Source organism: Acinonyx jubatus, chromosome B1 (genome assembly GCF_027475565.1).
Source record: "Acinonyx jubatus isolate Ajub_Pintada_27869175 chromosome B1, VMU_Ajub_asm_v1.0, whole genome shotgun sequence".
Taxonomy (NCBI): domain Eukaryota; kingdom Metazoa; phylum Chordata; class Mammalia; order Carnivora; family Felidae; genus Acinonyx; species Acinonyx jubatus.
In genome coordinates, this window is record NC_069382.1 from 57,596,394 (window position 1) to 57,619,339 (window position 22,946).

Consider the following 22,946-nt stretch of genomic DNA (forward strand, 5'->3'; position numbering starts at 1 on the left):
AATCACTGCCTTAATTATTCTGATTCTTTGGTATGTAAGACCCATTTTTAAAAATTTTGTCTTTGACACATTTCATTGTAAAAATTATAATAAAACATAGAACTTTAATATGAAGAATAATTTTCATGTGTGGTAATAGGGTTTTTTCCCCCAAATAATACAGTATTGCCTTTTTCAGTCAACCATATAGACTCATATTGTGAGTGAAATATAAAATAGATAGATTGAGTGTTTTAAGAGTAGCAGTGCATTTAATAATTAAAATTAAATGAAAAGTAGAATTAGGGAAATTCTGTCTTGGTGAGAGACTATTTTTGAGTGTGAGGAATTCCTTTGTCATTGTGTTTAGCTCTTGTGTATTTCATTTCTGTTTATGTCTTTGTTCTTTTCTTTGGACCTGCCATACAGTTCTATATAGCTTCTTTAAGGGTGGAGACATACTTCCTCCTGGTGGCCACATTGGAATGATCTTATTCTTAGACATTCCTATAAATAGAGTATAGCAATACTAGCTCAGAAAAATTATTCAGATAAAAATATATTTTTAGTTCTTCAAAGGTAAGATTTTGAGAACCTAAATGTAAATTTGATAAAATTTGACCATTTATTTTCAAGCTATATAGAATTATGTATGAAATTGCTCTATAGTCAAAATATGTATGTAGTCAGGCCTTTTAATATTTTCCTAACATATGTTAAATCCTTAAATCATTCAGCATATAGAGATGAAATAGTATTTGTATTTATATGTGTTTCAAGAATAGGTAAACAGTTTCATGTGTATAAACCTGGCCTCACTATTTGGTAAAATTTTGCATTTTGTCATTTGGTGGCACTGCTGATTAATTTTTTAGCAAAATTAAACAGATACAATTAGCAGATACAATAGAAGCAATTTTACAGTGATAGTTAAAAACATTTTTTGGAGATATAAGCAATGTAGAAAAGTCTTGAATTTATGAACTTAGAAAATGGCTAGGAAAAATAGCTCCTAAAGCAGTTTATTTTTTTAACTTCACAATGAAACTTTCAGCTCATTGTTCTATTTCTGTTGCAGTATTTTTTTAAGTTTGGATTTTGAAAAACTGTTTAGAATGAAATATATATACTACATGTAACTGGGTGATCAATTTTAACAAAATTGTTTGGATTTTTTTTTTAGGTTTTAATTTTTTATCTTATGTAAAACTTTGTTTTGTTTTCTTTTTAATTTTAGTGTTGTTTATCATATTGGATCAACTTTCTGAATTAACTGAGTCTAGTGTTTTCTCTTTTAACAATTTAAAAATATGTTATTTTTTTTAAATCTCGGGATCTGGTTCACATTGAAAGCCTTAACATCCAGGTTATAAAAAATATATCCATGATGTTTACTTACATAGAAGGCCCTGCTCCTGTTGTATTGATCAGTTAGTGGTGTGTGTTACCTGGGCTTATAATGACATCTCACTAGTTACTAGAATTACCTTTACATTTTTGTTAACTGATATAGTTTTGTTACTAAGTAATTGGATGAGTTAGTAGGGCAGTCTTTTTGTCTGTATTCTTTGGTTTAGATTTCATTATGTCTGGGTTTCTTTGTGTGTTTTTTATTTCAAGTTCTTATGATCTGTTTAGTTTAGTTGACCCAGGGGAGAGGTTAGTATATATTTGGTTATGAAAAATAACCATTTACTGAAGGCTGGTGAAGATCATTATTATAAAGGTGCCAATAAGTTTGTCTTACACAGTGAATCAGGTATCTTAGGTAATAGACTATATACCAGTCATTAACCATATATATGGCAGCCAGACAAATTTTAATATAATACAAACCACATTTTTAATAGTAATATGTGTCATTCTCTTCATTAAAAATATATTCTCTTGATTAAAAGATGTGCTTACGTAGGTACAAAAATGAACAGTGTGAAGAGAATTTAGTAGAGATTTTCCATGTTTTGGCATAATCCCTACTGTACTGAATTTGATTATTTTTGGTCTCATACCAGTTTAACTCATAGCACTTTATCAGTAAACACTTTTGTCTCTGTTACTTTAGATTTCTCTTAAGGTTGAGATTAATACAGAAATATCTCTATTTCATATAAAAAATTTAAGAATATATTTAAGAACATTCACAATTTAAGAATAGAAAGTCAAGATAAAGGGGTTTCAATTCCCTTATGTGGCTTTTGCCATTCTTAACTAAAGATAAATCTGCTAAGTATTCCCTAGAGGTTGCAAAATTTTTCTTTGGCCACATGTCTACAGTTTTAGAGAGTTATGCCAGTACCCTGTTTAAATTGTATATGAATCATGTGTGTATGTGCATAAGCATTAAAAAAGTATAAAAAATGAAATACAGTAAGTTGGAGCTATAGGGTATGGGTGACTTTTTAATTTTATTATGAGTTTCCTTAAGGTCTAAGCATCTGCATAGTAATTTTGGAAATAACTGCAATAATCTTTAAAAGCATAAATGAAAATTATGTCATAGGCTAAGAAAGGCAGTTGGTTTTATTCTTTAGCAAAATTAGTTAAATACATGTTATTTCTCCTGTTTATTTATACAATTAAATTCTCTTTCGATCATTCTTTAAAAATCTTAAGCTTTTTTGAATTTATGATGGCAACTATTTGCCTTTCACATTTCTGCTTTTTTTTAAAACATTTTTAAAAGTTTATTTACTTATTTTTGAGAGAGAGAGAATGAGAGAGAATGAATATGAGTGGGGACAAGGCAGAGACAGAAGGAATCCCAAGCAGGCTTTGCACCATCAGTGCAGAGCCTGATGTGGGGCTCGAGCTCACAAACCATGAGATCATGATCTGAGCTGAAACCAGGAGTCAGAGGCTTAACCAACTGAGCCACACAGGCACCCCTCAGGTTTTGCTTCTTACCAACTTCTGTGTCATAAAATTTTATGCAGTGTTGGAGCACTTGGGTAGCTCAGTTGGTTAAGCATCTGACTCTTGATTTCTACTCAGGTAATGATCTCACCATTGTAAGATAGAACCCCATGATGGGCTCTGTGCTCAGCACAGAGCCTGCTTATGACTGACTCTCTCTCTCTCTCTCTCTCTCTCTCTCTCTCTCTCTCCCTCTCCGTCCCTCCCCTGATTGTGCACACATGTGCATGCACACTCTCTCACGTGCACTCTGTCTCTCAAAACCAGTAAATTAAAAAAAAAAAAACAACCTTATGCAATGCAAAAATTTTAAACTCTGATTATGCATAGATGGGCAGTTACTGTTTTTATTCTGCATTCTGGAGATTAAAAACTAGCTCTGGGCAAAGCCAGTTTCTTCATTTTGTTAGGGTCTAAAATCATAGTTTCAGTGTTTAAGCCAAATAACGTTACTTAGTAGAAACTAAATAAATGTTTGCTGAACTATAATTACTACCATTTATTAGGCACACAACTGCGCACTTTACATAAATTATCACATTTGATCCCTGCAGTAAGGAGACAATGAGTACACACCATTCCCATTTTAGTGAGAAAAAGTTTGAAGTTGAGAGAGGATTCGAAACAATGAAAAATCACAGGTCCCTAGTCAGTGAGATTTGGGGATTTGAGTGTAGAACTGTCCTACTTGAACTGTATTTTATGACCTTCTTAAACAATGAATGGCTGTTCAAACTGGCTACTCTACGAAGGTCACTCTCACCTTCTCCCCTCCCAGGAGTTAGTTAGTTCCTTCTCTGGTTTTGTTTTGTTTGTTTTTCTCCCAGACCATTTAGCACACATCTCTCTCATTTTATTTCTCTGTAACATACTGATAGATTTATGTGTTTCCCTTTCTTTTATAGTTTATAATCCTTTGAGAGAAATGATCAATTTTGTTTTGTTTTTGTCTTTTGTTTGAAAATTATTGCAGCTAGTTCTGGTCTACAACATACTGGGTTTTTTCCCCAACTTTCTGAGATATAGTTGTGTGACATTGTGTTAAGTATGCAATATACAATGTGATGATTTGACATAGGTATATACTATGAAATGATTACTACAATAAGGTTAGTTAACAAATCACTTCACATAGTTACCATGTGTCTTTCAGTTTGGATATCCGTTATCTGGCACTGTGCTAGGCACTTAATACATATTTTTTAAAATATTTTTTTGTTTTATTTTGAGAGAGAGAGTGTGCACATGCACATGCACGTGAGGGAGGGGCAGAGAGAGAGTGGGGGAGAGAATCCCAAGTAGGCTCCATGCTGTCAGTGCAGAGTCCCACAATGCAGGGCTCAATCCACTGAACTGTGAGATCATGACCTGAGCTAAAATCAAGAGTCGGATGCTTAACGGACTGGGCCACCAAGGCACCCTGACACTTAATACATTTTTGAATATGTTGATTAAATTGTATAAAATATTATATATTTGTTTTCTCACAAAAATCACATCAAGTTTATTTATTAAAATAGCAGAAATCATTTCTTTACGTGAATTTAAACATTCACAAGATTATACAGTGGATAAATATGATATGTGATTAGAGAAGTAATTACTGATTTAAATAAATATGATAGAATTTGTACATCCAGATTAATGTGTTTCCTTCAAAATAATCACCTAGAGAAATAATATACTTCTCTAAAAATGCTGCTAGTGTTTCAGAACCAATTGGAACTTGTTTCTATTTCCTCAGAATTTGTTACCTTTTTTGAATATACCATATGGAAGGAAGACCATGGTAAAGTTTCAAAATATTTCTATGTCATCTTTCAAGATGACACCCAGATAATACCCAGCTGTGTTAGCTTTAGATTTTTAAAATTATTTATAACATCTTAAATATCAGTATACTTTTCAACGGTGCTGAACTATGGATTAGAGCAATGTTTCTGCCCTTTTTTAATAAAGACTTAATTTTTTTAGAGTAGTTTTAGGTTCACAGGAAAATTGATAGGAAGATACATATTTCCAGTGTATCCCTTGTCCCCTCACATATATAGCCTCTCCCATTAATCAACATCCTCCTCCAGAGTTGTACATTGTTACAATTGATAAACCTGCATTTATGTATCATCACCCAACGTCTGTGGTTTATATTACAGTTCCCTCTTGGTACTGTACATTCTGTGGGTTTGGACAAATGCATAATGACATATAACCATCATTACAGTATCATACAGAGTATTTTCACTGCCTAAAAGTTCTCTGTGCTCTGCCTATTCATTCCTCCTACCACTCCCCTGCGAACCTCTGGTGACCATGCATCTTTGTATTGTCTCCATGGTCTTGCCTTTTCCAGAATGTGATATGGTTGGAATCATACAGTATGTAGCCTTTCAGATTGACTTCTTTCATTTAATAATATGCATTTAAGTTTCCTCTATGACTTTGCATGGCTTGATAGTTCATTTCTTTTTAGCACTAAATAATAATCCCTTATGTATCAGTTTTTTGCTTTTTTAAAAAAATCTATTTACTTACTAAAGGACATCTTGGTTGCTTCCAAGTTTTGGCAGTTATGAATAAAACTGCTGTAAACATCTGTATACAGGTTTTTGTGTGGACATCTGTCTTAAACCCCTTGAGGTAAATACCAAGGATTGTGATTATTGGGTCACATGGTAAGAGTATGTTTGGTTTTGTTGGAAATTGCCAAAGTGTTTTCCAAACCATTGTGCCATTTTGAATTCCCATCAGAAATGAATGAGAACTGTTGATCCACCTCCTCAGCAGCATTTGGTGTGGTCAGTGGTTTGGATTTTAACCAATGTTGTAGATGTGTAGTGGTATCACATTATTGTTTTAATTTGCAATTCCCAGGGGTGCCTGGGTGGTTCAGTCGGTTGAGCATCTGACTTCGGCTCAGGTCATTATCTCATGGTTTGTGAGTTTGGGCCCCACGTCGGGCTCTATGCTAACAGCTCAGGGCCTGGAGCCTGCTTCCGATTCTGTGTCTCCCTCTGTCTCTGCTCCTCCCCTGCTCACACTCTGTCTCTCAAAAAAAAATAAAAAGATTTAAAAAAATTTTGATTTGCAAATCCCAAATGACCTAGGATGTGGAGCATTTTTTTCATTTGCCTGTTTGCCATCTGTATATGTTCTTTGGTGAGGTGTCTGTTCAGATCTTTAGTACATTTTTTTAATTGGGTGGGTTTTTTTTTTTTTTATTGTTGAGTTTTAAGAGCTCTTTGTATATTTTAATTAACAGTGATTTAAGTCTTCATGTCTTTTGCACATGCTTTATCTAAGTCTGTGGTTTATCTTATTCTCTTGACAGTGTCTTTCATGGAGCAAAAGGTTTAAATTTTAGTGAAGTGTCCAGCTTATCAATTCTGTCTTTCCCGGCTTTGCCTTTGGTGTTGTATCTAAAAAGTCTTGTCAAACCCCAAATCATATGGATTTTCTCCTATGTTACCTTCCAGGAGTTTTATAACTTTGCATTTTATGTTTCGGTCTGTAATGAGTGAATTTTTGTGAAGGGTGTATCGTCAATGTTTGTTGAGATCCTTTTTCTGGGGGCGGGGGGAACAACTGGGTTGTCCAGATGTTCTAGTATCATTTGTCCTTTCTCCTGGCAACTCCTGTCCATTGAGTTGCCTTTGCTCCTTTGTTAAAGTTCATTTGGCTCTATTCGTTTGGGTCTGAGTTATGTTCTATTCCATTGATTTATTTGTCTATTCTTTCACCAGTATTACACTGTCTTAATTACTGTGGTTTTATAGTAAGACTTGAAGAAATTACGTATTATCATTCCTTGAACTTTGTTCTTCAGTATTGTGATGGCTGTTTCCATCTTCTTTTGAATAACATAGGTATTATGTTAAATGAGAGTTCAGAAGACTAGATAATATAATTGAATTGCTACCTTATATTTACAAGTGCTCAGTAAGTGTTGCATTTGAAATGTATACTCACCAGAAATGTATACTCACCAGAAATATTTGTTTACTGGTTTGAAGGAGAACAAAGTAGGGAACAGACTTGCTGCCATGTTACCATGAGCATACCTGTAAATGCCATTTCCTTATATTGATAAATGGTTCAGTGGTTCAACATGTCTTATTTCATATTGTTTAAAGTCTAAACAGCAAGATAAAAAAAGACACATGTTTGAATATAACTTGTGATATTTTTAATGACATTAAATCTTATTACCTGTACCTTCATTTCTCCCATTCTCCCATTCTTTCATTCTTCCATTATGTTGACATTTTTATAATGAGGGCTCTTATGTTGGGTGATTGATGTTCAAACTTTTAGAGATTACGCAAGCATTTCTTTTTCAAGTTTAAGATTAATAAGTAAAATATTTTTTCTTCCCATCAGATGTTGTAATGAATTAAAATTAAAGTGGAGGAACTGATGTCATAATCTTTTAGAAATCAGGTTTTTTTAAAAAAAATTATTAAACATTGTTAATGCAATGGAAAGGAGTTATTTAGTACTACATGAGACTTGATTATGTTTACATCTCAGGCCAGAGATGTTCTGTCTTTTCTGATCTTTCCTCAGACCTAGCACATTGTCTTACACAATAAAAATTGAGAAATGAAAAAACCGTAACTTTGGATAGAGTAAACAGTGATTTGATAAATACCATTTTATTCTTCATACAAATATAAATTTGCAAATGTATTTACATTTTTTATTATAGTTGGTGGCTAAAGGAGTTAAGAGTTCTGATATGTCTCCGCCACTGGGACAACCTGAAGCAGGTGGCTCTCCATCAAAGCAACAGATGAAATCTGTTATTTCTGTGACTTCAGCTTTGAAAGAAGTGGGTATGGTAAGTTCCCTAAAATTTAGAACTCCTCAAAGCAAAAAGTTATTAGAAGGACTAAATTTAATGAAATTACATTAATTCCTAGTGTTTCATTAAATTTTTTCTAAAAAAAATTACTTGTTAAGATTTTTGTGTATAGTTTACTCTGAGTATTGGAGCCTCATTGCTGATAGGTTTATATCTAGGACCACTTAATACATAAAAATAGATTTAAGTGATTGTCTCTCATTTTCACTTTAAAAGAATATTGAACAAATAAATTATATATAAAAATGTACAGAAAATAGTGCAACAAACATTTGTAATGGAACAAACATTAACAAACACTCTCACAATTAACAGTTTCATTTTTTTAAAGAAAGGTTCATTTTTTAAAAAAATAATGTCTCTTTGGTGCTTAAATTAACTCTAAGAATAAAATCCAAGGCATGTTTACATTTATTTGAAAATCTTTAGCATAACAAATGTTGGAAGATTCAGTATAATTACACTTACTCCATCAATTATTTCTTTTCCCTTCTACTTATAAATCTCTGTCATGCCAAATGGATAATGAAACAAAGAAATATGGGCAAATAAAAAGCTTAAACTTGGAAGTATGTGTCAGGTATTCGTCTAAAATGTGAAAACTCTGTTGTGGAGTAAAGGAAATAGGCTCATGGTATGGGATTTCAGCCCAGAATTCAACACAGAGAAGGGAGAAGTCTACTGAATCATGTAACACATTAACCTGATTCTCTCCTATCTCATTAATTAATGTCTCTGCCTTTTCATTGCTGGCTGAGTTTCATTAAGTTTTTGCAGACAACACTAATGTTACTGATACACCATTTTTTTTTATAGCCTTTGTGTTTATCTTGAAAATAAGACTGAGTAGGAAAATACAAGTTTCTTGGTAACTCTCAAGAACTTCGTGTAAGAAATTACTGTTCTTTAAGTAGGTTTAGTCTCTTCTTCTTTCTGATAACGACTTTGCGTGTGCTGCGTTGTTCACTTCAACTTTAGATACCACTGTGTGGTTTCCTTCCTGGTACCCAGTCTCACATCTCAAGTAGCTGTTCATCTCTCTGGTTATAGCAACTGCTAATTCCTGACTACTTTATGGGGTAAAATGCTCTTTGTCTCATTTACATGTATTACTTTAAAACTGACCACTATACTCTTTTGTATTTTCCTCAAATCTTACAAAATTTGAGGTAATCTATGTAATGAAATGGTTTTTCTTTATGTGTTGTCTTGGTAAATATTGCTACTTAAAACTTTGAAAACTGCTGTTTCTTACTCTGCATTTTTCAGATTATTTTTGCTCTCGTAGCATTCATAAGTACTAATTTCGTCTTTGCGAGCGTTTAAAAATTCGAGTTGGTCTAGATCACTATGATTATACTAATCAAAGACAGAATTTATATTATTGTTGGTATAAAGGACTCAGAACTCATTACTGTTACTCTCTTTGTTTACTGAGAGAAACCAGTTCTCAATTATGTTTAGTAGTATGGCTGAGCAGGAATATATGTACATGAAACATGAAGACAATTTCAAAATAATACAGCCTATCCTGAGTTACTCTATCCACTAAACTCCCTAGCTCCAATTAAGAGAGTACATCAGTTAATTTTCTTTTTATTTCTACCATTGACATAAAATTACCAAAAATCAGATGACAAAAAGGAAGAGGATTTAGTTAAATATGTGATCAGTAATCTAAAAATAAGACAAATAATTGAGAATTGGCCCTTCTGCTATTAAGTATAATGAAGGAATCTGTGTTAACATTTTACAGGAATAAAAAATTCACAGGGAACAATTTAATAAAAAACAAAAAGTAACAAAAATATGAAAGTTTTTAAGGTAGGCATTTAAAATAACATTATTTCTTACTCTGTAACTGTCTGTGTTTATAGGACAGTAGTTTAACTGATACCCAGGAAACCTCAGAAGACATGCAGAAGACTAACAATGCTATTTCAGTAGGTACAATTTTCAAACTTTCTCAGTCATTTTACTTAATTGTATACATATTAAAGTATAACTTTTTAACTGTTTCAGAGTAAGCGAGAAATACTCCGTAGATTAAATCAAAATCTTAAAGCTCAAGAAGATGAAAAAGGAAAGCAATGTCACTCTGATACATGTGAAGTGGTCGTTAGTGAAGATGCCAAAGAACCCGAAAAGGAAAAATCGGTTTCATCTGATCGCAAGAAATGGGAGGCGGGAGGGCAACTTGTGATTCCCCTGGATGAGTTAACATTGGACACATCCTTCTCTGCAACTGAAAGTATGTATAAAATCTTAATAATCTGTTTTGGTTTAGTACACATGTAAACTTGAATACTCTGAAAGAACAAACACTTAGAGGGTTTGAGAGAGGCTGGAAAATTTCTTTGTATGTGAAAAATGGAGAAAACTATTCAACCTTACGAATAGCAAGGATTTGGGGGCACCAGGGTGGCTTAGTTGGTTGAGCATTTCACTTCAGCTCAGGTCATGATCTCATGGCTTCTGGGTTTGAGCCCCACGTCGGGCTCTGTGCTGACAGCTCAGAGCCTGGAGCCCACTTCGGATTCTCTGTCTCCCTGTCTGTCTGCCCCTCCCCTGCTCATGCTCTGTCTCTCTCTCACCTTCAAAATAAATAAACATTAAAAAAAAAAAAAAAGAATAGCAAGGATTTTTATTACAAAAGTGTGTGGTATGAGAGAAGGAACTAATGATACATATGTAAATTGTATTACTTTAACTCTATATTAATCTTTTACCAGGAATAATTCTTGATGAGAACCAAAATGGCAGCCTTTGACAGAATCTCAGAAAGGTCCTTTAAGTATTTAGCTAGGAGTATTGAAAATATCTCACTTAATGATTCATCTATTCAGCAATAATTATTGAGCAGCTACCATTTTCTTGCATTGTCCTATGCACCAGAGGGAGATACAATAATAAATAAAAACCTGTGCTCTTGTGGAGCTTACGTACTAAAAGGGCAAATCTGATTATCAACCAACTAAATATTTTTTAAAAAAAATTTTAATGCTTATTTATCTTTAAGAGAGAGAAAGAGAGAGCAAAGAGAAGGGTAGAGAGAAAGGGAGACACAGAATCCAAAGCAGGCTCCAGGCTCTTAGCTGTCAGCACAGAGCCTGATAGGGCCCAAACCCATGAACTGCAAGATCATGACCTGAGCCAAAGTCAGACACTTAACCGACTAAGCCTCTCAACAAAATATAGTTTTAAGTAATTTTTTTAATGGACTGTTTTCATAGAATTCTTTCTTGCACTGGAGAAAAGCTCAAAGAATCCAACCTGTGGTGTCTTTTATTTTGTTTACTTATTCAGTAGTTCTTCATGGAGTCTTATTAAATGCCGCACACTCCTCAGCAATGAAGATACTATAATGGTTGAGACATAGTCCCTCCCCTTAAGGAGCTTAGGGTCTAGTGGAAAGGGAGACAAATATAGAGGCAATTATAGTTCACAAGGAATATACTAGAAATAATCCTGGCTACTTTCAGAATGTGTCAGGACATAAGTCTATCTTGGGGAAGCCAAGGAAATGATTTCTGAAAAAAGGGATGAGCTGAGGGATAAGTAGTTAGCTAAACCAAAAGCTGAACCAAATATTGTAGGCATAGAATAGCCAGGACCCAGGTGAGAGAGGGTGTGTAATTCAGGGAACTTGGTATAGTTCAGCATGGATGACTAACTTTCAGAAGTCAAGACAAAGAGTGGCAAGTAAAAAGCCATGGAAGAAGTAAGCAGGGCAAATCATGAAGGGTACTGTACATTGGCTCTCTCAAACATTATGAACTTATTCTGAATGCAGAGAACAGTTTTTGAAGCAGGGATTAGCAAATGTTTTCTGTAAATGGCCAGATAGTGAATATTTTAGACTTTGCAGGCCATAGGAGCTCTGTTGCAACTTCTCTATTCTGTCACTGTTGTGTAAACCCAGCAAGAGACAATATGCAAAGGTATTAGCATGGCTGTTTCCAATAAAATTTTGTTTAGGCACACTGAAATTTGAATTGATTAAAATTTTCTTTAAACCTTCTATTTCTGTTCTCAGACTTGCTATTTTTTCATTGCCGTAAAGTACATTCATATCATGATTATTTCCTGGAACATTTTTATAATAACTTTTAAAATCTTTGTTAGATAATTCCAATATCTGTGTTATATCTGTGCTGATTATTAATCATTAGCCATCTTTCATGAGAGTTAAAATTTTCCTGGTTCTTCTTTTTCTGAGTAACTTTGAAAGATGTCCTGGACATTTTGAATATTCCCTTATGAGACTCTAGGCCTTATTTAAATCCTGTGGAGAATGTTCATATTTTTGCTTTAGCAGGCAGCTGACCCAGTTAGGTCACAAGTTTCTATCTGCCTCCCGTGGCCTGTGGTTCTAATATCAGTTCATTTTTCAAAGCCTGTCAATGCTGTTTTGGTCTACTAGTATGTGTATCATCCAGTGACTGGGCTGGGGACCTTGGCAGTTATCTTTTTGTTAATTCAATTTTCAAAGTTTTGGATATACTGAATAGGATCAAATCCATGGGTGTGCATATGGCAGGTGAGCCCAGATGATAATAAACAACTTTATGGGGTTGCTTTCTTGAGTTCCTTTGTCTTTATTATCTTCCTGGGATTTTCTCGTTGCCCAGGGCTTCTCTCTTTGGTTATCTGGTCAGAAAACGGAGGCTTTACTTACTTTGTTCTATTGTATACTCAGAGCCACGTGGCTAGAAGACAGAGAAAAATAGCAATGGGAACTTAGCTGCATCTTCTAGGTACCACATCTCTACCAAACAGAAAGGAAGCTTCCTCGTCCTCAGTTTGATCCTCTGTGTGTTCTGATTACCAACTACTGCTCTTGTCACCATGGGGTTTTTGGGGAGGAGAAAGGAGATGACAAAGTAAAGAAAGAAAAGAAAAGCACTGAAGGATTTACTCACGCCAAGTAGTAGGATTTCCCTTCCCCATTCCTCGAGCTGGAAGTGGAAGGCCTGTCCTAGAACTCTCTCTCAAACCCGGTGCCATTTATGGATATCTGACATGCTGAATCCTGACAGGGTAATGTCTCCTTCCGTAATCCATCTGCTACTCTTTCTAAGAGTTCTCAAATAGCCACTTCATATATTTTGTTCTGGTTTTCGTAGCTGTATTCAGTAGGAGACACAGGGTAATATGTGCTTACTCCATCTTCCCAGGAACTGAACTCATTTAATTATCCTTTAAAGAGATTTAAATACCTTTTAAAGAAAGAAAGTCTTTTTGTATTTATCTATGTAGTTACCATTTCTGATGTTCTTAACTTCTTTGTTTGAAAGGATTTCTTTTAACATTTCTTGTGATGCAGGTGATAGATTATTTCAACTTTTGTACACTGAAAAGTATTTCACCTGAATTTTTAAAAGGTATTTTCTCCAAGTATAGAGTTCTAGATTGGCAGTATTGTCTTCCAGTGCTTTAAAGATGTTGCACCATTATCTTCTCACTTGCATTATTTCTGACAAGAAATCTGATTCTTAGTTCCTTCTGCATAGCACAGCGTTTTTCTCTGACTGCTTTTAAGATTTATCATTATTATTGATTTAGAGCAATTTGATTGTGAAGAGCCTTATTGTACTTTCTTCTTGTTCTTTTCCCTGGGGTTCATTGAGCTCTTTGGTCTATTGATATATAGTTTTCATCAAATTGGAAGTTTCTTTGTTATTATTTCTTCAAATGTTTTTTTGGGCCTCCTCTCCCCTCCTTTGGGTACTATAATTTCGTGTTTATTAAGCAGCTCAAAGCTGTCAGTCTTATAGCTCAGTGATGCTCTTTTTCATTTTTTAGATTCTTTTTTTGGTGTGTTTTGTTCTAGATAGTTTCTATTATTCTATCTTCAAACTCACTTATTTTTCTTTTCTGCATTGCCTAAGCTATTAATTCCATCCAATATATTTTTCATCTCAAATAATGTAGTTTTCATCTCTAGAGGTTCACATTTTGTTTTTTTTATCTACCATATCTCTACTTATCTTTTTGACCATATCTACTTATCTTTTGACTGTACTTATGGAGTACAGTTGTAAAAACTTTATTAATGTCCTTGTCTGCTAATTCTAGTATCTCTCTCAGTTCTGGCTGATCTATTTTTCCCCTTGTTATGGGTCATATTCTTCTTCTTTGCATCATAGGCATTTTTTGATTGGAGACCAGACATTGTGAATATTGCTTGTTGAGTGATAGATATTTTTGTGTTTCTATAATTATTCTGGAGCTTTGTTCTGAAGGTAGTTAAGTTAGGTGGGCTCAGTTTTATCCGTTCATGTCTTGTTTTTGAGATTTGCTAGGTGAAATCAGAGCCATGTTTAGTCTAGTGCTAATTTCTTTTCCTCTACAGAGATAAAACCCTTCTGTGTACCCAGTGCACCATGAATTATGACATTTTCCAATCTGGCTTCTGGAAACAGGGAATATTTCATGTCCTATTTTCTCTATAATCTTTTTGGGTGGTTCTATTCCTACCTTGGGTGGTTTTCTCACGTATTTGCTTGTCTCACAGCTCTGCTGATATGTAAGGGCTACCCTCATAAACCTCTATAATCCTCTTTCTACTTTCCTTGGTCTTCCAAAAATCTCATTCCTGTCTTCCAAACTTGAGGTATCCTCTTGTCTGGGTTCCCCTTTCTGACCTGCAGTTTAGAAACTCTGAAGGCAGCAAGCTTGAATACTCATAGGGACCATCTTGTTTGTTTCTTTTTACTCAGTGGTCTGTGTTCTTTATTACATTTTGTCCAGTGTCTTAAATCTGTTGTTTGTGTATTTTGTCCAATTGGTTTGGATATTTAGGCAATAGCATAACTAGTTACCTTAGTCCATCTCACTCAGAAGTGGAAGTCCTTCAGACCATTTTTTAGAGGTCTAGGCAAAAATCATTGATGAACATAACTAAGTTACTGAAAGGTAATAAAGAGAAGAGGACATATTTAAGAGATACTAGGGGACAGACTTGTAAGGGCTTCCTGTGAAACTCTTCTAAGAGTTTGTCAGAGAAAGGAGAAATTTGAAAAGAAAATGAGAAACAATCAGAGTTAGGAAAGTTGATGGGTTTAAAAGGAAGAAGAGTACTTCAGGAAGAGAAATGACAAGTTTAGGGCTAAAAAATTTACCCTGGATTTGTCTGGAAAGAGGCATTGTGATCTTGATAAAAGTAGTGTCATTAGAGTGTTAGGGACAGCAATAGAATCCAGGAGTTAAGAAATGAGTGGAAGGTGAAGAAGTATAACAGAGAGAGAGAGGGAGGGGGAGAGTTTACAACCTTTTAAGGAAGCTGAGCTGTAAAGGAGAAGAAAGATGTAAAGTGTTATTACTTGGGATATAGAATCACGGTAACCTTAGAGACCTGAAAATTATGCTAATTAGAAGGGCAAAATTTTTAAATCTAATTGATTTTGTTGCACTTAGAATAAAAATCTGAAGCCCTTTTCATAATTTACAAGGCTCTCCTGTGGTTCCCTCTGTATCCTCACTCTGTCCATTTTTTTCTACCTATACTCACTTCTTAATTTTTACTTCTTAAAACACGCCAAACTCTTTCTTTTTCACAATCCTCTTCCCCTTGTCTCTCTTCTAAGTTCTTTGCGTGGCTGCCTCTTTCTTTTTCTTTTTTTTTTTTCTGTCCCTGTTGTTCAACTTTCACCCCATTTCTGAAGTCCTCTTTATAGCAGAGTTCCTCAAAGCATTACCTTTTTACAACTCCAGTTCCTTTTTTTCCATTCTCCCTGAACTTTCCCTCTCTACTGCATGCATCAAAACCCTTCTAAGTGTTTCCAAAGATGCTCATGTTGGTAGTTAGCTATCCTTATTTTATGTACCTGCAGCATTTGATGTACTGGATTATTGTCCACTGTCTCTATCCCATTTTTCTTGAAACCCTTTGTTCAATTTTCAGCACTCTATTAAAAGTAGACCTCTTCTAAAATTATTTTCTAAATTATAGAATATTATTATTTTTAAGGAACTAATTACATGCTGTAATTATTTTCTTCATTTGTTTAATATATTTTACCTATGTTCCTTTTTGTAATATAAACTTTTAAAATAAGTTTGTCTGACTTGTATTGCATGTTTTATGTTTCCTATCATGTAGCACAGACTTTATGAATGAAGAGTGGTCATTAATTACATATATATGATGTTAAACACAACTGATGTTGTGAGATCTCTCAGGTGATGAGGCTGTAAATAATTTAGAGCACTTCTGAGGCAATAAACTATCACCAGTATGACAGGATGGGACAGAGGCAAAGGTAGAGGAATGCAAGCAAGTGTTATACAAGATAAAAGAAATCTCTGCCATGTTTTCTTAAAAAGTAGGAAAAAAGGTCATATGCAGACCATATAACAATTGAGTAATCTTGAATGATCAGATAGCCCTATCTCAGAAAAATATATGAGGACATATGAGATACCTTATTACCTTATTAAAAGCACTTTTATATGGAAAATAGCATGAGATTGAGAATACTGTAACATAAATAATACTTTGTCTCATGAGTTCAAAAATCATGTTTAACTTGAGTAGGCAAAGTATTTAATGTGGTAAGTTTTTACATAGTATAAACAGTGTATAAAATTATTCTTCACCTCAACGTATACTCCATTTCCATCCCTGTTACCAGGTAACCACAGATACAGTTTATTGTTTATCCCTCTGAGCTCCTTCATATGTGCATGTGTGTGGGTGAGCGTTATGTGTGTGTGTGTGTGTGTAGACACATATATACATACATACATACATACATACATACATACATACATACTATATCTTCTTTACCTGTTCATCAGTCGATGGACATTTGGGCTCTTTCCATAATTTGGTTCTTGTTGATAGTGCTGCTATAAACATTGGGGGGCATGTGCCCCTTCAAATCAGCATTTTTGTATCCTTTGGATAAAGTAGTAGTGCTATTGCTGGGTTGTAGAGCAGTTCTATTTGTAATTTTTTGAGGAAATTCCATTTTGTTTTCCAGAGTGACTATGCCAGTTTGCATTGCCGTCAGCAGTGGTAGAGAATCTTAAGCAGGCTCCATGTGGAACCCGCTGTAAGGCTCAATCTCACAACCATGAGATCATGACCTGAGCCAGAAGGAATCGGATGCTTAACTGACTGAGCCACCCAGGCACCCCTATTTTTTGATGCAATTTAAAGTTCATTGCAGATATTGGTACACTTTGTCCTAAGTACTTCATAACATACATATCATTAAACAGAGTTCAATATTTTTTTAGAAGTTTGTTTCTTTTTAATGTTAAATTTAAATAGAGTGAAATGCAAATATTTTAAATGAACATTTGCTGAGTTTTAACACAAGCCTATATCTATGTAACCCAAACCTCTAGAACATCACCATCTTCCCAAACAAAAAGTTTCATACCTCTTCCTGGTCAGTTTCTGCTTCTAGCAGAAGTCCCAGAGGAGAATTTTTCTGAATTTTTTCTTAGATTAATTTTCTTTATTCTAAATATATATATATATATATATATATATATATATATATATATATAAAATAATTATTATTTTTATTTATTTATTTTTTTTTGAGAAAGGGAGAGACAGAGTGTTAGCAGGGGAGGGGCAGAAACAGAGGGAGACACAGAATCTGAAGCAGGCTCCAGGCTCTGAGCTGTCAGCACAGAGCCTGATGCAGCGCTTGAACCCATAAAATGTGAGTTCATGACCTGAACCAAAATCAGACACTCAACCAACTGAGCCACTGAGGCGCCCCTAACTTTCTCTATTCTAGAGTTTCATTTACACACTGTAACGGTTTGTATTCTTTTGTGTTTAGCTTGTTAAATTCAGCATAATGCTTTTTGAGATTAATCTGCATTGTGATTATCAATAGTTCAGTTTTTAGAAAATTATTTTTTTTAATTTACTTTGTTATTAATAAAGTCACTTTTACTTTTTTTTACTCAATATTAGCTGGTATATCTTTATCCAGCCCCCCCTTCCCCTTTTAGTCTTTTTGTGTCTATATATCTAGAGTAGGTTTCTTGCAGCCAGCATGTTGTTAGGTTTGCTTTTTAAATCCATTCTTAAAATCTTTAACTCGGTTGTTTAGACCATTTATACTCAATGTGGATGTTAAGATGGTTGGATCTAAAAATCACATTTTGCCATTTGTTTTTTTGTTTGTCTTATCCATTCTTTGTTTCCTTTGCCCTTTTGTTTTTCTTTTGGATTGAGTATTTTTATGATTTCATTTTATCTCTGTTATTGTTCAGTTTACTGTTATTTTAGTGTTTGCTTTAGACATTATAGCACACATCTTTAAGTTACAGTCTATCTTCCAGAGATTGATTACATTTCTCATATAGCGTAAGAACCTTCCAACAGTATACTTAGATTTGTTTCCTCCCAGTCTTTATGCTGTGTCTTTGTTTGTTTGTTTACCTTATGTGATAAACCCCACAATACATTATGGTCATTTATCCTTGAAGGAATTTTAATAATAATAGAAACAGTCTTTTGTATCTACCCATGTAGTTACTGTTTCCAACAGTCTTCATAATATTTGTATAAATGAGATTTCCATGTGTTACCATTTTTCTTCTGCCCGAAGGACTTTAACCTTTCTTGTTATGTAGTCCTGCTGGTGATGATGAGTTCTTTCAGCTCTTGTATGTCTGTAAAAGTGTTTATTTTGCCTTTCTTTTGCAAAGATTTTTTTGGTGGGATAGAATTCTACCTTGATAGTTTTTTCTTTTAGTACTTCATGATATTGCTCCAATGTCTTCCAGTTTGCATTTCTTGTGATGAGAATCTTCTATCATCCTTGTTATTCCTCTGTATGTAATATGTCTTTTTTCTCCTTGATGTTTTTAGCTTTTTTCCCCAAGCCTTGGTTTTAGTAAATTTGATAATTATGTGCCTTGATGTCATTTTCTTCATGTTTCTTTTGCTTGGGTTTTGTTGAGCTTCTTGGATTTGTGAGTGGTTTTCATCAAATTTGGATAATTTTGGCCATTATTTTTTCTAGCGTTTTTTTGTCTTTTCTAGAAGTTCATATGGAGCTTGTTAATGTTTTCTTTTCCTCTAGTTTTTATCATTTGTCTCTGTAGCTTAATGAACATACAGAATTTATTTATGAAAATTATAAACATCCTCTCTACTAATTAGGTCATCTATAATTTTTAGGTTGATATTAATTGGTTGAAATTTTTTCCTCTTTATTAAAGGTTGAATTCTTTTGCTTCTGTGCATGGCTTGGTCATTTTTTGTTTGGTAGCTAAAGCATGAATTTTACCTAGATGGGTGGCTATATATTTTTATATTCCTATAAATATTCTTGACTTTTGTTCTGGGATACAGTTCAGTTATGTATAAATAGATTGACCGTTTTAGGTTGTGGTTTTAATCTTTATTAGGTAGAACTAGAGCAATATCTATGGCTAATCTATCTCTTTTTACTGAGTCTGAAACCTTTCTGAATAATCTACCTGATGGCTTGTGAATTAAGAAGACATTTTTTTCTGACTGGTGGGAAGAGGGACAATTTTTGACCCTGTTTGAACTGCAAGTATTATTCCCTATACTCCATTTGGATGATCTTTTCCCTAGACTACAGTAATTTACCATGTGTGTGCTAATTCCAGAGAGCTCTTTATAGTTCTGAGTTCTCTTTGTGTAGTTTTCTATTCCTTAGTACTCTATCCTTCCAACATGAGCCACTTTTGCCTCCTAGACTTACAATTCTGTTACCTCATCTCAGACCATCAACTCCACCTGGTTTTCCCTTCCTGCATCAAAGGGAACAAAGTTCATATTGTTTCATATGGACATTTAGTTTGTCCAATTTTGTTTATTACTTTCTCCATATTGTTTTGGCACCTCTGTCAAATAGCACATGGCTGTAGGTAATGGGCCTATTTATGGGTTTTCTACTTTATAACTATCCTTTTAAAAGTTAGTTCCCTACTGGGAATCATTTTTGCTTTCTAAAACTGATTATTACCTGCTAATTTGTAGATTCTTTCAAGGAACTAGTACATACAAATTTGTATCAACATTTTGTATTTGGTTACCATTAAAATTTAAATGACTTATATATACTGTAATATGTGAGATTGCATCTTGTCTATTAATGCTTTGAGCATTCTTACAAAAGGCTTCTAAGACTCAAACATCAATAGCTAATTTCCCATTTTTTTGCTCTGCTAAATTTTATTTAAAAATTTTTTAATGTTTATTTTTGAGAGAGAGAGAGACAGAGTACAAGCAGGGGAGGAGCAGAGAGAGAGGGAGACAGAATCTGAAGCAGGCTCTAGGCTCTGAGCTGTCAGCACAGAGCCTGAAGGGGGGTTCAAACCTATGAACCATCAGATCATGACCTGAGCTGAAGTTGGATGCTTAACCAACTGAGCCACGCAGGTGCCCCTCTGTTTTTATTTTCCTTCAAACTATAGAGTTTAATTTGTAACTATTTTATTTACTTTTTTTTATTGAAACATAGTTGACACGAAATATGTTACTTTCAGGTGTGCAGCATGGTGATTCAACATTTATATAAATTACGAAGTAACCACCAAGATCTGTCTAGCTTACCATCTGTCACCATACAAAGTTGTTACATGTAATTGACTATATTTTCTTTGCTATACATTATATCCCCTTGTTTTATTTATTTTATAACCAAAAGTTTGTACCTTTCAATCCCCTTCCCCTATTTTCCCTATCTTCCCTACTCCCTCCACTCTAGCAACCAGCAGATTATTCTCTGTATCCATGAGCCTGTTTCTGTTTTGCTTTATTCATTTGTTTAGTTTTTTGGATTCCACATATAAATGAAGTCATACAGTATTTGTTTTTCTTTCTCTGACTTACTTCATTTAGCATAATACCCTCTGTGTGCATCCATGTTGTTGGAAATGGCAAGATTTCATTCTTTTTTTGTGGCTGAGTAATTTCCTGTGTGTGTGTGTGTGTGTGTGTGTGTGTGTGTGTGTGTGTGTGTGTGTGTATAGAGTTGATCCTGAACTATTCAGGTGTTAGGGGCCCTGACCACCCCTGTGTGGTCTGAAATCTGCATATTACTTTTGATTCCCCAGACATTTAACTGCTAATAGCCTACTGTTGACTGGAAGCCTTACCAATAGCATAAGTAGTTGATTAACACATATTTTGTGTTTATATGTTTTAGGTAATGAATTCTTACAGTAAAGTAAGCTAGAGAAAAGACAATGTTATTTGAAAAATCATAAAGAATGGAAAACATACCTACAGTACTATACTGCATTTATTGAAAAAAAAAATCAACACATAAGTGGACCCAAGGCTGTTCAAACCTGTGTTGTTCAAGGGTCAAATGTACACCACATCCTCTTTACCCATTCATCTATTGGTGGACACTTAGGTTTCCTCCATATCTTGGCTATTGTAAATAATGCTCCAGTGAACATAAGGATGCATAATATTAATTTTGGGCTTTGTTTGTTCTTAGTAGCTCCTTTAGGTGTAGGATTAGATTGTTTATGTGAGATTTTTCTTGTTTCTTGAGATGGGCTTGCATCACTATAAACTTCCTTCTTAGAATTGTCTTTGCTGTATCCCATAGATTTTGGAGCATTGTATTTTTATTTTCTTTTGTCTCAAGGTATTTTTTGATTTCCTCTTTGATTTCTTCTTTGACCCATTGGTTTTGTTAGCCTTCACATATTTGTGTTTTACAGTTTTCTTCAGTTTTAGTTTCATACTCTTTTGTTGTATTTGTAAAAGATGCTTGATATCTCAGTTTTCTTAAATTAATTGAGATTTGTTTTGTGACTTAATATGTAATCTGTCATGGCGAATGTCCCACGTACACTTGAAAAGAATGTCTATTCTGCTATTTTGGGGTGTAATGTTTTGTATATACCTATTAAATCCATCATGATCTATTCATCGATGTAAATGAAATATTAAAGTCCTCTACTATTATTGTATTACTATCAGTTTCTCTCTTTATGTTTGTTAATATTTGCTTTATGTATTTAGGTGCCCCTATGTTGCATGCATTGATATTTATAGATGTTCTGTCCTCTTGTTTGATGTATGTATTCATTGTGTAGTGCCCTTCATTGTCTCTTGTTACAGTCTTTCTTTTAAAATCTATTTTTTCTGGGACACCTGGGTGGCTCAGTTGGTTGAGTGTCTGACTTCGGCTCAGGTCATGATCTTGCAGTCTTTGAGTATGGGCCCCATATTGGGCTCTGTGCTGACAGCTCAGAGCCTGGAGCCTGCTTCCGATTCTGTGTCTCCCTCGCTCTCTGCCCCTCCCCCATTCATGCTCTGTCTCTCTCTGTCTCAAAAATAAATAAACTTAAATATATTTTTCCTGCTGTAAGTATTGCTACCTCAACTTTCTTTATGTTTCCATTTGCATAGAATAGCTTATTCTAACCCTTCACTTTTAGTCTGTGTGTGTCTTTAGATCTGAAGTGAGTCTTGTAGGCAACATACATATGGCCTTTTTTTTTTAAATCTATTCAGGGACCCTATGTCTTTTGATTGAAGCATTTAGTTTATTTACATAAACCTTCACTTATACATGTAAATAAAGGTATTTGGTATGCGGTTACCATAAGGTTCACATAAAACATCCTATGTATCTAGTGGTCTGTTTTAAGTTGAAGGCCATTTAAGTTCAACACTTTCTTTTTATTTAAAAAAATTTTTTTTTAATGTTTATTTATTTTTGAGAGAGACTGAGACAGAATGAGAGTGGGGGAGGGGCAGAGAAAGAGGGAGACACAGAATCCAAAGCAGGCTCCGAGCTCCGAACTGTCAGCACAGAGCCCAATGCGAGGCTGGAACTCATGAGCTGTGAGGTCATGACCTGAGCCGAAGTCAGGTGCCCAACCGACTGAGCCACCCAGGCACCCCTAAGTTCAAGCACTTTCTAAAAGCACTACATTTTTACCGTCCCCCAAACATTTTATGTTTTTGATATCATGTTTTACATCTTACTATTTTGTGTATCTCTTGACTAATTATTGTAGGCCTAGATGATTTTAATATTTTTATCTTTTAACCATCATGTTAGATGTGAGGGCAGTTGATCCACAGCTTTGGTTTTATGCTTACTTTTACCAGTAAGATTTTTTCGTTCTTAATTTTCTAATTTTTGGTTTTGATCTTTTCTTTTTTTGTGTAATGAAATCCTTTCAACATTTCTTGGAGGGCCAGTTTGGTATT

At 34.3% G+C, this 22,946-nt stretch overlaps 1 protein-coding gene across 10 annotated transcripts in view; it reads left to right on the plus strand.

The window, feature by feature from the left end:
- NEK1 (NIMA related kinase 1) overlaps positions 1 to 22,946 on the plus strand; it is a 221,569-nt gene that overhangs the window by 130,309 nt on the left and 68,314 nt on the right. For 9 of the 10 annotated variants that reach the window (XR_008296041.1, XM_053216724.1, XM_053216725.1 and 6 more), the window contains 3 exons: positions 7,598 to 7,729; positions 9,631 to 9,696; positions 9,776 to 10,004. Coding sequence is in view for 8 of the 10 variants with exons in the window: in XM_053216724.1 (XP_053072699.1) it covers positions 7,598 to 7,729; positions 9,631 to 9,696; positions 9,776 to 10,004 (427 nt within the window). In the remaining 2 variants the exon portion in view is untranslated. Of the gene's footprint in view, positions 1 to 7,597; positions 7,730 to 8,731; positions 8,833 to 9,630; positions 9,697 to 9,775; positions 10,005 to 22,946 lie in introns of those variants that run through there. The other variant, XR_008296043.1, reaches the window with a different exon arrangement.